Consider the following 15,130-nt stretch of genomic DNA (forward strand, 5'->3'; position numbering starts at 1 on the left):
TTATAGAAACAAAAGAGCACAATGAAGACAAAGAACAAGTAAGAGAAACACAGCAGCTCTGACATTTGCAACTGAATTTAATACAGGAATTTGTGTGTTAGCTTCAGTGCTTAACTTTCCACTTGACCCATGTTAAATTCAGCTGTGGTAATTGTTAGGGCTTTCTCTTGTGTGTGCCTTCATTTTCACATGCAGTGTGTTGGGTTGTTTTCATCCTAAATTTATTTATCACTGGAGATATTGTATGAAAATTTCTGAACAGATATAACTCTAAAGTTATGAATGGAGCATTTGCCAAGTGTGCTTATTCTGAAGCCGAAGAAATGGTTTGGTTTGGTTTATGGGGTTTAATGTCCCAAAGCAACTAAGGCTATGAGAGACGCCGTGGTGGAGGGCTCCGGAAATTCCGACCACCTGGGGTTCTTTAACGTGCACTGACATCGCACAGTACACGGGCCTCTAGAATTTCTCCTCCAAAGAAATTCAACCGCCGCGGCCGGGATCGAACCCAGAACATGATTTAAATTTTAGGGTTGTTATTTTATGCCTTAAGAAAACTAGGTACTAAAATAGAAAAAAAAATTATCTTTGATTTTCTACCAGCATCGAATCTCGGAACCTTACCGAACGTTATTCAGTACATATGCTTTTCTGCCGTTTAATAGATATAGAACAACCTGGATTTCAAACCCAAGTAGTGAGCGATACGCACGATTTCTTCCGAGCTTTTATTCACCTCCATTTCTGCAATAAAATATGATGTGCACACAATCAGTTTTCCTGAGCCCTGTAGGTTCAAGCAATCATTATGAAATAAGAAAACAGTACTTCTTGTGACTTCTTTGATATCCAAGTTCACGCAGTGAAATTTGTAACAGACATCATTGCCAATCCTTTAACTTGTATCTTTAATCTTTGTTTCGAGGCTGGCATCTTTCCTTGTGAGTTGTAGATTTCTAAAGTGAGCATACTTTATAAGAAGAGAGACAGGAACAGCCTAGACAATTAATATTGCCTGTCTTCTCAGAGGTTTTTGAGAGTGTTCTGCTTTCTCGCTTGGTGTCATTTACAGATGAGTGCAGTATAATCCATGACTGCAATTTGGATTTCGAAAAAATCACTCCACTGAACTTGTTCTGCTAAACCAAAAACCAAACAGACCTTTGAACAAAGTAACTGTGTCTTAGGTATATTTGTTGTTTTTACTGAGGCCTTTGATTTCTTAAATCGAAACTTAGTGCTGTGCTGAATAAGTTAGAATTGTATGGTATATGGGGCCTCGTGCTTAGAGTGATGAAGTCACTTTGACAACCATAAACAGTACGTGTATTTTAAAAAATTGGTCTTCATTGACTAAAAAAACATCATTTGGTGTACCACAAGTCATTTTAGGGCCTTTTCTCTTTAACATTTTCATAAATGATATAATACAAATTCATTAGTCTATAAGATACATAACCTACGCTGACGACTTGATGCAGATAGGGACAGTAAAGCTTTTCTTGCCGTGGCAATGAAGTTTTATCTAGTTAACTGATTGGTGATTTAGTAATAGATTAACTATTGATATGAAGAAAACAAATACTGTAGTTATTCAGTCAAAGGGCAAGTATTTATAGAACAATGCCACTATCTCTTTCTAAAGCAAAAACCTATAGATATCGTAATTAATTTCAAAACATCAGGGATTATATTCCCAAAACATAAGCTAAGGGAGTTGCAGTTTGACTTCGCAACAACCAAATTATAGCTTGCATGACAGCTAGGTTTGCTTTATCATCCCCACGATGTACCTCCGTTTAACATATGACTTGCTTTATCACACACTTTTTTTGTCCATTGTTCGCTATTGTTTTCTCATGTGGGAAAATTAACAGTACATGTAATAATTAATGCTGCAAAACTTAATCCTGCTTAATACAAAACAAAATGATCTCAGAAAAAAACAAAACAAAACTATATATTGCTACAAAACAATACGGTAGTGTAGTTGTTGAGAAAACTGGTCTTAAATATGCCTCAAAATACTCATGGGAAATCTAATTACACGACAGTTTTCGTTTGATTCCTTGAAGCGAGGACCTGTGCATAACTTTTTTGGAGTGATTTTCACGATGTCTTTCGGCAAAGATCGTGCGCAGTTGATGCGAAAATGAAACAAAAACTAGCGCGACTGCAAAATGAAGCATTAATTTGTTATCTGGAGCTAACAAACAATAATTAATACGTTCAGTCATTTATTATAATATATATAACAATCAGTAGTGTTTTTAAAATGTTATCATGAAACTTTTTAATATTGCGGTGTTACCAGTCTTACTGCAACAGCATCTTGCAGTCAATCCGATCCAGCTCCATTTCCTCCACCATTGTATCGTAAACTTCGCTGCAATACTCATGCTGCTGTCGGTTTAGAGAGCGTTTGGCGACGATGAGTTTTTTTAAACTTCGTAGTACAGGTAGCTTGGTCTTCGAAGCGGTTTTTTAATGCTTTTGTTTGGTTAAAACCTTCAAGATGTGGTTAGAATAGGCAAATAACGTAGTTACGTTGCGCTGATTGGCATGGCTGTCAAGGAGGTCAGGGAAACCCAATCAAGTAAGTTGTGTTTCTAGCTTTATTTGGCGCTTTTCAATACTTGCTTAATCTGTTCTTTAATAGTTACGAATATAGTGCTATCACGTGGCCGACCTGTATGTCTACTAAAGCACAGCGTGGCCTTATCTTTGAGATGTGATGATCTTTTTCTGTTGAGCTTATCTGATGGTAAGTGGGCGTTTCAGCGTTTGTTTTGATCGTGGCGTTCTCGTTTCTTCGCATTTCTTTCAAGAATTCGCTGAGCTTTTGGTCGCCTGATTGTTCCTAACATATGTCTGCTAGTCCATTTAAACTGAGGAGTTTAAAACTTACTTTCGCTTTTATAGATTTCTGATGCAGCATCGTCTCATCCAGTTTCACTTAGCGTTGTCACCCTTCACAATCATTCCATCGGCTGGCTTTCATGCAAAAAAGAGTAATGCTAGTTGGAAGCACGGCTGCTTCAACCTGATCATGGGTAGTCCAGTTTCTGGTGTAGTGCTAGGCATATTGCGGTGCGAAGTTATTAGTGTGAAAACTCTTCTAGCCGCACTCCACGGGTTTCAGCGGTGTCTATGAAGCTTCTGAGTAACTGGCTCACTGGGTCAGAGGAAACCTCAATCGCGCTGTGAGTAGGCGGTAGCGTCCACCGACAGATCGAGGCAGTTATGCGCCTTTCTTTTTCTCAAAACCAGCGGAAGGTTTAGACTCCGTTGATTTTGAGGAAGGGAAAGGCGCATAACTGGCTCTCTGGGTCAGTGGACACCTCAACCACGCTTTGAGGAACGTGGCGGGGGTGTCCACCTGCAAAAAACCGCACTGTTTTTCGTCCTTAGCAATGCCAAACCGCCTAACATTTTTTCGTTCTCGATGCTGTTTTTCCTCGTGTGTCTCATCTGTTTGCACACCTCACATTTTGTTGCCGCACTCTCTCCTCCAAAAATATTTTGTCTCTTTGGGAGTGTGCATGTTTGGGGCCTTCATTCTGAGCACAACGCCAAACAAGCCACAAGTGGTGCTCCATGAAACTTGTCATGGACCTAGCTTGCACATCTTTCAGCAGAATGTTGTATGGGCATATGTTTACACACAATAAGTTTATCACATTTTTCATTTTAGTTTTGCATATAGTTGCATATAGTGCTTGTGCTTGAAATTTTTCTTTTGTTGAATATAACATAATTCCTTTGAGTAAAATCTATCATCTCAGGTGTGCATTTTCGGTCCAAACAGAATAGTGGCTTTCGCTTCCCTTTTGAGGAGTCTGTGTCATGTACACTGTGCGCACAGGCACCAGAAATGGTAACATGTGGCAAGTGCTTATCAGATTTTAATTCCACGAAAGCCCAGTAGCTTTGCATTGCAAGTGCCTCTGGGGCAGTAGAACCTGCAGAATTCACCATGTCATGCCTCCCCCTCCCCGTCAGTTTTTTTTTTTTGGTGAGAGCAGATGCACAGCACATTTTGCAAGGTGCCCATCTACATTTCTTTAAAATGGGATCTACTCCAAAAGTGTGCCAATTGTTGTGCTATTACAAGTGGCTGAGTTGTGTGCTTTTTATCAAACGCTTTCACGAATGAAGCCTCATAATTACACTTCCATAAAAAAAAATAGCAGATTGCACCGCTCTGCAGCTTTAATAAACCTGCATGAAGCTAGAAGTGTCAGTGCCTCCCATTGTTTCATAACGTATTATGCAATTGTGCCATTATGTTGAAATCATTTTGTGGCTTGTTAACATGCTCTGTATTTTCAAGAGTCACTAAAACTGCATTTTCTACTTATGAACTGAGCAGCTCAGCATCATATCTGTTCATAATGCCACAAAATACAATGCTGATAAGACAGGAGATGAACAGAAAGGGAAGTGCAGCACGTAAGTTGTTTCACAGCTATTATTTTTTACTCATACGCCCCGCTGCGGTGGCTCAGTGGTTACGGTGCTCGGCTGCTGGCCCGAAAGACGCAGGTTCGACCTTGGCCGCGGCAGCCGAATTTCGGTAGAGGCGAAATCCTAGAGGCCCTTGTACTGTGCGATGTCAGTGCCCGTTAAAGAACCCCAGGTGGTCGAAATTTCCGGAGCCCTTCACTACAGCGTCCCTCATAGCCTGAGTCGCTTCGGAACATTAAACCCCAATAAACCAAACCTATTTTTATTCATATGAATAAAATAAAAAAAAAGATAAGTGCACCTGAAAAGATATTGCATGATTTGTTAAAAAAGGAAAAAAAAAAGTGCAATCTATGGCTACCATGTGTGCTACAAAACACTCGTGTTGAAATCGTACATGTCCAATTATCATCTTGCATTCAGGAACGCTTTCTGTTGGACTGTCATGCGTCCAGTGGGGACACAGCTTGAACTTGGCTCATTTTATGGAAGGCATAGAAATCACCTCCCTTCATATCTGTGTAGTGGCTAGACCTGAAATTCAGCAAAGCTTTCTGTGTAAAGTGGAATCAAATCTAATGTTTGTCTCCGGGCAGGTACTAAAAGTTGGTTTAAAAATCAAGAATCACCTTCACCTGGCAAATTCTCAGTGAACCGCGCTCACATACCAGTTGTCAGTTTTTTATCTTTTTTTTCTCTTGTCCAGTATGCGATATATTCATGTGGTAATGCTTTCCCATGTTCTGTGTGCTCAGCTCTTGTGCTGCTTTTGTTTAAATTTTTTGTTGTTGGAAACTTCCTAATCCTAATGAAATAGACATGTATTTTGTATTCCTTATTTTGTTCAGGTCTCTTAACATCATAAATATGTGCTAAAAGCTCTGTGTCAAGTAACCTTTCAGCCAGAGCATGTTCACGTTGGAGCCAGGCAGAACGTCTAGGTTGTTTTGGACATCTCAGTGGCATACCCAAAATATTTGGGTTCACCAGTCATTTACTGACACTACTACATGCTGAATCCATGTCAGTAATTATTTCAATTTGTACTGTTGATACCGTGATGTGACATGCCAGTTCTTGTTTTTCACTGTGCCATCAGAATGGGACAGCCCCTTGCTGAAGGGGGAAGGGAAGCGTCAGCCCATCATCTTGCAGCAGAGTGTCACAATGCTGGCGTACATGGACAAAGACAACCGCTCGGTGGCACAAGGCGCAGATCAGCAGCTGAAAGGCTCTTTCCTGGACTCCTTTGTTCCTGGCCATTCCAGGGATCTACCCATTCTAATTGGAGCTGCTATGGGTTAGCCTTGGACATCTTTTGCTTTTTTTTACTCGTTTGAAGCTAACAGCGTTGTACTTCTAAAGCATGTGGGGCTGCTTTTAAGGCAGTAATGCATTCTAGATTTTATGAGCCAAACTTTCACCAAATTTTGCATTTGCACTTTATGGCAGCACTTGTGCGTCCAGCCTGGATGACTATAAAACTAACCTGGGTAATGATCATCCAGATCCTTGAAAAAATACACTGTATGCTTTCTCTTACCGTTTGAATGTCACCGTACACATGACCACATTCAAGTGCATTGCATACATGGCGTTGTAGGTAGGAGGGTAGATTATCTGGGTTATTCAGGTAAGCTTGGAAGAACAGGAAGAGGAAGAAGTAGTAGTAGAGGGTAGAATGGATAGAATACAGGGGCTTCTATGGATGGTTGGTTGGAATGTATTTCTGCAGCTGTTGCATCCCGTGTTTCGCGTGTGTATCTGCTATTTATTTTACTGAACGCAATCTTGCTGAACTAAATTCCTGGGTTAGGTGAAGGTAATTCGGAGGTCGTGGGTTCGGATCCCACCGGCGGCATGTGGTTGTTTTTTCTTCTGCTTTTCTAATCAATTAGCTTTAAGCGATAACATATTCAGTAATATAAATTGATCAACACCACAAAATAAATAAATTAATTAAAAATCCCCTGTGCCCCTTGGTTTCTGTGGCTGTTGGCTTCTCTCATATTTATAACGAGCCCCTCATTCCCCTTTACTTGTCTGCTTAATTGCTTAACGAGGGCCTCGGTTCTGGCAGCCTTGATGCCTTAGGAAGCATAAGAGGGTTCTCACACAGCTTCCACCCTCGCCGTTCGATGACGTTCTACGTCACATCAGCGGTAACTCAGGACGTGCTACGTCCGCCGCTTAAGAACGTGGGTGGCGCTGGTGAACACTCCCAAGGTTAGGTTATTTGTAAACATAAAATACCCCCGAAAGCAGAAGGTTTGACAGCCGTCGCCGTAGCTCAGCAGTAGAGCACCGGACACGTAATTCGGAGGTCGTGGGTTCGGATCCCACTGGCGGCATGTGGTTGTTTTTTCTTCTGCTTTTCTAATCAATTAATCAATTAATCTAATCAAGCCATAATAATATAGAGTGATTTGAAACTAGGACGATGGCAGACAGATGAGGATGGGGGCTGTTTTCCTTTGTCCTAGTTTCAAATCGCGCTCTATTATTCACTGGATTACCAACTCACCCAAGCTGCAGTTTTAATGGGTAGAGTTTAAGCCTGTTAATGGGGACCTTATGGGACCAGCACAAATTTATGAATGCGAATTTGTATTTATCAGATAAGGTAACTGCGGCAGGAATTGTTTTTTAGTGGTTATTTATTTCATGTTATTTGATCAGGAAGTATGGGCATTATACATGGTCTGTTCTGAAAGTAGTAGGACTGGTTTTTTCCTGGGCGAACGGGCGGACGAGAGGTGGTCTGCGCGTGCAGGATCGTTGAAGGGGGATATTGGGAATGCTGTGGAAAATCGGCAGTCGGCTCTCGGCCGTTAAAAAGAGGAGGTCGCTTGTACTGTGAACCCCTGTCGAAACGTCTCGTCACGCAGAATCGTCGAGCATTTACTGCATCAGCGATACGCGATCAAATTTTGAGTAAATCTTGGTAAAACGGGCAAAGAGACTCACAACATGATTAAGGAGGCCTACGGTGACGCTTCCATGGGTAGATCAGGTGTTTTTTGAGTGGCACAAGCCTTTCCGAGAAGGTAAGGAAAGAGTGGAGGAAGACGACCGCTCCAGACGCCCTACGACCAGCGAGACCAACGAAAATGTGTAGCGAGTGAAACATTTACTTAACAGTGATCGTAGAATGAGTATCGAATGATTGCTGATGACTTGAACATTCCTCAAACCCAAGTTTTTGAGATCGTGACCGAAAACTTATCCATGAGGAAAGCGTGCGCGAAGTTGGTGCCGGGAGTGTTGTCAGAGGAGGAAAAGGCCAACCGGTAGGATCTTCTTCGTCAGCTGAATGAGGACCCCGATTTTTTGTCCCGCACAAGGCGGCAACGCTATCTCAGCCCCCCTACAGCCTCGACTTGGCCCTGCCAGACTTTTTTCTATTCCCGAGAATAAAATCGACGCTCGAGGGGAAACATCACGGATCGGTAGAGGTGGTTCAACAGGCCGTGACGAGGGAGCTAAACAGCATTCCGGTCCAGGCGTTCCTGGAGGCGTACGAAAATTGTAAAACTCATTAGCAGCAGTGAGTAGGTGCGGAAGGCCTTGAAAAATTGTAATCGTTTGTACTATTCTCTTGAATAAATTTTGTTTAAAAAAATGAGTCCTACTATACTTTCAGAACAGACCATGTACATTTTCTCTTAACGCTTGCTTGGTGATGCCTAGTGTGTTCTCAGCTGTGTGAAAGGCTTTAAGAAAACTTTTCGCAGAATAACGCAAGATGGGAGGGAAAGACACACACACACAAGCGCGTCAAAGACTCAGCTTGTTTTGTTTTTTTTTAATGTGTAAAACTCCCCATGTCAACCAACTGCTGTTGAAGCTACAATTAACTATGTCTAAATAACTCCAGTCTTTGTTATTTTCAGTGGGTGACAGGTGTATTGTCTGTTTTTGCTTTATTTGGATTCGACTTTCTTTTGGCCAGCGAGGGGTGTGAGTGGCAGGGTTGACTTATATGCAGTAGTATGCCGTATACATTGCATGCTTTGACCTTTGTAGAGTATTTCAGGGCGTGTTCGTGAAATCTCCACGTAATTTGGCGTCCCCTTTTTGAAGCCTTCGTTCTAGGAAAAAAAATGTGCAAATTACTTGAGTAAATAAGCACTTGAATATGTGTATGTTAGGAACATTTGACTGAAATGGTTGCAGTGGTGCCCTCATAGATTGCTATGAACCACCAGTCAAAAGATTTGGGGTGCAGGTTATAATGATTCTGTCAAAGAAAAGGTCATATAGGATATTATTAAAAGTGGGTGTGTATAAACATGGTCATATTGCTCACTAAGCCTCCTCTCTCTTAATCTGCCATTGTATGGTTCAGTGGTGTGAAGGATGATGAATTAATTTCATTTTGTGTTGCTTGTTTGATGACAGGTGCTGTGGGGCTCATTGTGATAATCCTCACCGTTGTGGTGGTCTGGCACTGCTGTACAAAAAAGACGAATAATGATAAAGCTTACGGTAAGTATGGTGAAAAAAATATTTTGTCTGAGTGAATATGAAACAAAATAAAATAAAATAGCAAACATAAACCAGTGCAGTGTGCTGAAGTCTTAAAAATTATGTTTTATGTTCAAGGCGGCATTGAAGACAGTTGCTTGGCCATTTGTTTCCAGAAACTTGAGTTCAGGGCCTCAGGACCTTGTTTACACACATGCTTAGTAGAATTTCTTCATGGGAAAGGCAGTTTCAGTGAGGCTGTTTGTATTTTCCTTGCTTTCAGTGACACTGTTGACTTCATTTGTGACATTATTATGCAAACCTTGATGTGGGGTTTTCTGGCAGTATTTATTTTGGCATAAACTGTTTTCTTTGCTTGGCCATGTTGGCTTAGCTATTGACATGTTACTGTAGTTCATCTAGTAATTCACGTTGGCACCAGTTGGGTTGTTGTGGGTTTGTTTTGGCAAATGAAGCCATGAAGCATGGCTCAAAAGTCTCATAGCATTTTATACAGTTTATTGTACAAAATGATGACTCACCGTGCTGGCTCAGTGGCTTTGGCGTTTGGCTGATAATTCCAGAATCGTGTGATTGAACCTGGCTGTGGTGGCAGTATTTCAGTGTAGACAGGGCATTAAACCACACATACCACTATTGCACAAAATACTCCTATAATCCAAATAGACGGTAATCTCCCTTAAAAATGATATTCCACATGCTGTGAATGTCATGAAAAGGTATGAAAATGTGGGCAGGATGCTAAAATTATTCAAAAAAGAGCAGTGTCATGAGTAAGCATTGTTGCTAGATGCCATTTGTTGATTTGGTAGCGCCAGTAAAGGGCTATTGTTGAACAGCGCAGTGCATTTGTGCCTTTCCTGGCCACCAGGCCCTGTACTCTGTTATGCATTGTCTCAGATGTGCTGCATAGCACATAGTTCAAATGTGAAAATTCCAAAACGTGCCATGAAAGTGTGTGCTTGCTCAAGCATGTGAATTGAACTGTGTCAATGGATGAGTGTGCCATTTGGGCAGCTTTGACACTGGACAGGATATAAGAAGGAAGTCATGAGTGCGCTTAGGGCTCTTGGTGCCGTAGAATTCGCTTAGCACAGATGGAACAGTGCGTTTTGCACAACACTGCTTTGGAACTTTCATAAGTATTGATTAAAGCACTTCCTTTAGGTGTTCATCTTACCTGTCTTGTATTTGCATGTTTGTCCCATAGTAAATTTTTGTTCAGTGCCAAGCAGGTGTTTAGTTTTGCCCAAGTATAAACCAATGTTTGTTTTTCCACCATGCTTCTGCTCCCTTGTTGTGTTTGCGGCTTGTGGATCATTCTAAGCAAAAGCCTTTCCTTCAGTTTGTTGGGAACTTCCTAAGAAATCGTAGCATTTGAACCCTGTACAATGACTACCGCTGTAATAAAATTGTTGTCACAGTGAAAAAAAAATAATTTTCAGGGACCAACATTAATTTCTTTAGTAAAACTTCTGCTACAATCTTTTTTTTTTAAATTGTTGTCACAGTGAAAAAAATTAATTTTCAGGGACCAACATTAATTTGTTTAGTAAAACTTCTGCTACAATCTTTTTTTTTTTTTACTGACTCAGTCAAGTTTTGCTGAAGCAGACCTACACTTCCATGATTATTTACACCAGACTGTCTTGAGACGTAGATGATGGTATTTGTGAACATGTTCAGTTTTACATAGGTGACCAAAATTTAATATTGTGTAAAGGGATATGGGCACCCCAGAAATGAGAGGAAGCTAACTGGGGAACGTTCATAAAGTAAAACATAGTGCAAAGGAAGCACGAAAGTCAGCGTTGTCCTGTTCTTCTTTCATGTTTCCTTTGCATTATATTTTACATCATGAACGTTCACCAACTCGCCCAGCTTTCGGCTTTACCTAACTGGGGAAGTTTGCAAGGGGGCATCCATTAAGCACCCTGAAAGAAAAGGGCTTTTCAGAAATCCCTCACCGGTCTTGCAGTCAACCATTTATTTGCCGGCTGCTGACCTGAAAGACGTGAGTTCGGTCCCGGCCACAGCAGTCGAATTTCAATGGAGGCGAAATAATAGAGGCCCGTGTACTGTGCGATGTCAGTGCACGTCAAAGAACCCCAGGTGGTCGAAATTTCCGGAGCCCTTCACTACGGCATCCCTCATAACCTGAGTCGCTTTGGGACGTTAAGCCCACATAAACCATAAAACAAAAGCACCATTTATTTGCTGTTGCAACATTTAGCCTTTCTGGGACAATTGCGCTTGTTTTTTTTCTGTTTTTTTTTTTTTTTTTTTGGCTTAGAGGCTATCTGCCCCAATCACTAGTTGTAGATAACAGGGTGCAATGATGCAGCATCACTGGCATGCTTCCTGCATCTACTTTTTTCCCATTTTAATCCCAAAATAATGCACAGAGTGAAATTTTTGTACTTCCCATTTGGTGAGTCTCATTTGGCTGCGGCAGCAGAGCAGTTCAGCCAACTCAAAATGGTAACAGGCTGCAAGCAATTGATGTCACTGACCAGCCAGAAGTCATTTTGATCATGTGCTTTGAAGAACCAGTAGCAGTGCATGTTTTGTGTAGTTTTTTTTTTTTTCGTGGTCCGAATACCTAAGAATAGGAAAATCAGAATTGTTATCCTCCAAACCAGACTGAACTGGCGCTGATAGAGCACACATTTCTTAAACAGTGGGCAGTCAAAGTACGGAGCCATCTGTCCACAGTTTAAACGGTATTCACTTTTTTGTTTAATGAAACATTGCAATAAGTGTTAGTATTTTTTTGCCAAAATTCGTAGGTAGTTATGGAAAGCAGGCAGGGTTGCAAAAATGAAGGGAGTGTAAAATTGAGTTTTTTTAGATTTCTAGTTCCAAAGACCAGGGTCTCCTTTCAGCCTTTAAACACCAGGAATAAGTCTCTATTCTCGGTGACATATTGAGCCCCATGATAAAAGCCTTAACTGAGGGTTGTTCATTCATTGCATTTTGCGATTTCCGGCAGTTCCATCTTGTGATGCTTGGGAGATCAGGCACAAAGTGCAAAAGATCAGTAGTTGTTTTGAGCCTTTTTCTGTTTGTGCTAGGTATGGTGTGCTTCAGTGCCACAGTGTCTTTATAGTGAGCTTGAATTTAGTAGCCATCTAGCTTGTCTAGCTAGGCCACAAAATTGTCTGGCTTTAGATGACTCTGTGTTGGTGATGATGGGGATGATTGCTTAATGGCACATGACTCATAACTGGCAGTTTGGCAGTTTGTGAGCTCCATTCATACTATTGCTGTGAAATTCCAGTCGCTTCGAAAGTACAGCATTTGTGTGACCAAATTCTCTGGCTTTAGACGACTACTGATGCATGAGTATCAACTGATGACACAACCTTGACTCCACTGACAGCTCAATGTCTTGTGAACATAGTTCCCACCACTGCACAGGAATACGTGACAAAAAAAAGTTGTCGATTGTGGAAAGAATAAACACCCCAGAAACTTGTACTCGAAGAACTCGAAGCTTCCTTTTTTTTAAAAGAAAGAAAATATCATCATCATTGAATTGTGGAGATCTTCTTCCGTTTGAATTGCATTTTAACCTTTCTTTCCTCTGTACTTTGCAGTTGTGGAAAACTTGAGCCGCAGCAGCAGCATATCAAGACCACCAGCTGCAAGCATGGTGCAAAGGTAGGGGTCACCACTGAATATGAAGTAAAGTCTTCTTGATTCATTTCTTTGACAAAACTGATTCTTTCGGGTGTTGGGTCTCAGAAGCCCACTCCCAGCTGCACTGCCTAGATTTCTGTGTGCTATGTTCCCACTTGGTATGTCATTGTGCACTGTTTTTGCTGCAAATTTCAACTCATTTTAAAAACCATCTAAGAATGGGAGTGTCATGTCAAAAATAGCTGAAAAAACATATCAAGTGATGCTTATGCACACACTCTGCTGGCATAATGCCCACTGCCGAGATATGCTTCATTGCCGATGTGCGCATGCAAGGTTGAATAGCTCCACCGAGGTCTCTTGTAGGCAGAGCAGCACCAAGCAGCTATATTTATTATTGGCACTATTGTATGCATACCTAATTACAATGCATGTTTCAAGCACATTCAGGCGTACAGCTGTTTGTGTTTGTATGAGGGGTGCTTAAAAAGTAATGACCCTTTGTTTCTTCTTATTCTGAGAAAATGATATTGTTATAAAATCTTCCAGTTTGACAAAATGATGCCCCTCATGTATGTGGTGCATTTTTGCCACAGTCGCACAGAGGGCACCATCATACAAGTGCACAAATATGGTGGTGATGTCTTGCACACATCATGAGAAGCACACTGCGATTGAATTCTTAAGGACAGAAAATGAAACTTTGTGTCACATTAACAAATCTTTGTGCACTGTGCATGGAAGTTCTGCAGTTGACAGGAGCACCGTTGAAGTGGGCATTATGAGAGTGAAAACCTCAGTATGCAGATAAAAAGTTAGTGGTTCATTTTGCTCCATCACAGCAACACTCACCCTTATCCCAGCCTGAAAACAAGGGGGTGACTGTGAAATTTGGCTGAACTGCACTTCCTCTTGCACCCTACAGTGCTAACTTGGCATGCTAGCTTTGCACTATAACGCTCTCATCATTCTAGGTTATGAAGTACTATGTGCTCTGTGGATCCAGATTTGAGGAGAAGAGGGTTGTTTGTTCTAGGAAAGCATGGTGCCATAAGAAACAGTGTAGTACAAGAAAGGCGTTCATGCCTCTGTTTTGTGCTGACATGAAACCATTGGAGCGGGCGGAGATTACAAGGAAAAATAACATAACATACTCCCAGGAAATAATGTGGTGGCAATAAATGTGAATTTTATGAATTTTGAATTCACGCTGCTCAACAAAAAAAAACAACACTGAGGGGCATTACTTACTGGGTGCACCAGTATATCCTGTTACTCCTGCACTTTCAACATCTGTGCTGAGGCATGCAACGTTGATTTATATTTTCTTCAAGTAATATAAGCACACTTGTGGCCTATTGTATGACCTCCCTTATTATGGATGACTCGAATTATGGACAGCTAGGCATCCAGTGATTGGCATCCAGTGTTTGGCATCCAGTGATTGGCATCCAATGATTGGCATCCAATCACCTACTGCAGTAGAACCCCGCTGTTACGTTTTTCATGGGGCCGCGAAGGAAAAGACGTACCAGCCAGGAAACATAGTAGCCTGGAAACATGCATTAAAAAAAAATATGCATCATTGCCTGCCATTTTTGTTTTACTTCTAGTAAGGAGAACATGCTCTCGCAGTTGTTCGCATGCACGGAAAGTCTTAAACACCCTGCAGTGGCTCTGCGTCTGCCTGAGCAGCGGTTGTTTGAAGGGAGGCAGCACTGGCAAGGGCGAGCGCACGGAGCAGGCAAAGTTTGGGCACCCTCATCGTATGCAACTGTCGTCTATTGGAACCTAGAAATTACATTTTTAAGCTGCAGGCAATAAGGAAAACGCGATCGATAGAAAGATTCATCGGAGCCATCCCACACAAATGCACCCAGTACAGCGCTGCCCGTGTGGCATCTGCCGCAGCATAGTTTCGTTTTTGCGCCTCCTGTCATTCGCGTTCGCATCGCAGCAGTGATGAAACTGCACACCAGCTGCAACAAGATTCATGCCGTCTGCAAGTGTGCCCAGCATTGATGTGGGTGCAACACGCCAGAAGCCGCCAAACGGTGGCAGCTAAGCTCCATTGGAGTCCAGAGTAGAGCTGTGCACGGGTCGCAATTTCGAGCCCGCGCCTGGCCCAGGCCCTGTCCTTCCAGCCGTCCCGACACTGAAGGACCCTGAGCCCGCTTGGGCCCGGCCTTGATCTCCGAGTGGCCCGGCCCTGATCTCTGTGGAGATGCCAGTGGCAGTCTTTTACCGCCATTCATGTGGTGGGGGCCCACCTTGGCTCTTGCCCGCGACTGTTGTCCATCTGCTCTGCCGGAACCGGAGTGAGTAGCTCCTGCCAGGTAGATGGACAAGAGAGAAGGTAGTTGGCTCTGCGGTACGTTACGAAGCGTCTTCCTGAGGATGGCATCACAAAGCATACCATCGTTCCCTTCGCTGGGTACCAACAGCGGCGAGTCGAAGAGGTTAACCCTTTCCCGAGGCGCTGCTGCAAGAAAACATAGACATCTCTTGCGCTGGCAATGATGTGTTCCTCATG

At 42.2% G+C, this 15,130-nt stretch overlaps 1 protein-coding gene across 1 annotated transcript in view; it reads left to right on the forward strand.

Moving 5' to 3' along the window:
- Positions 1-2,358: 2,358 nt before the first annotated feature.
- Positions 2,359-15,130, forward strand: part of LOC149352601 (uncharacterized) — a 41,798-nt gene continuing 29,026 nt past the window's right edge. The window contains exons 1-4 of the mRNA XM_089581787.1: positions 2,359-2,596; positions 5,567-5,767; positions 8,869-8,955; positions 12,555-12,618. Coding sequence (XP_089437913.1) covers positions 2,563-2,596; positions 5,567-5,767; positions 8,869-8,955; positions 12,555-12,618 — 386 coding nt within the window. The 5' untranslated portion in view covers positions 2,359-2,562. The remainder of the gene's footprint in view (positions 2,597-5,566; positions 5,768-8,868; positions 8,956-12,554; positions 12,619-15,130) is intronic.

This window comes from Amblyomma mixtum, chromosome 3, assembly GCF_055824585.1.
Source record: "Amblyomma mixtum isolate Tamu chromosome 3, ASM5582458v1, whole genome shotgun sequence".
NCBI classification, from domain to species: domain Eukaryota; kingdom Metazoa; phylum Arthropoda; class Arachnida; order Ixodida; family Ixodidae; genus Amblyomma; species Amblyomma mixtum.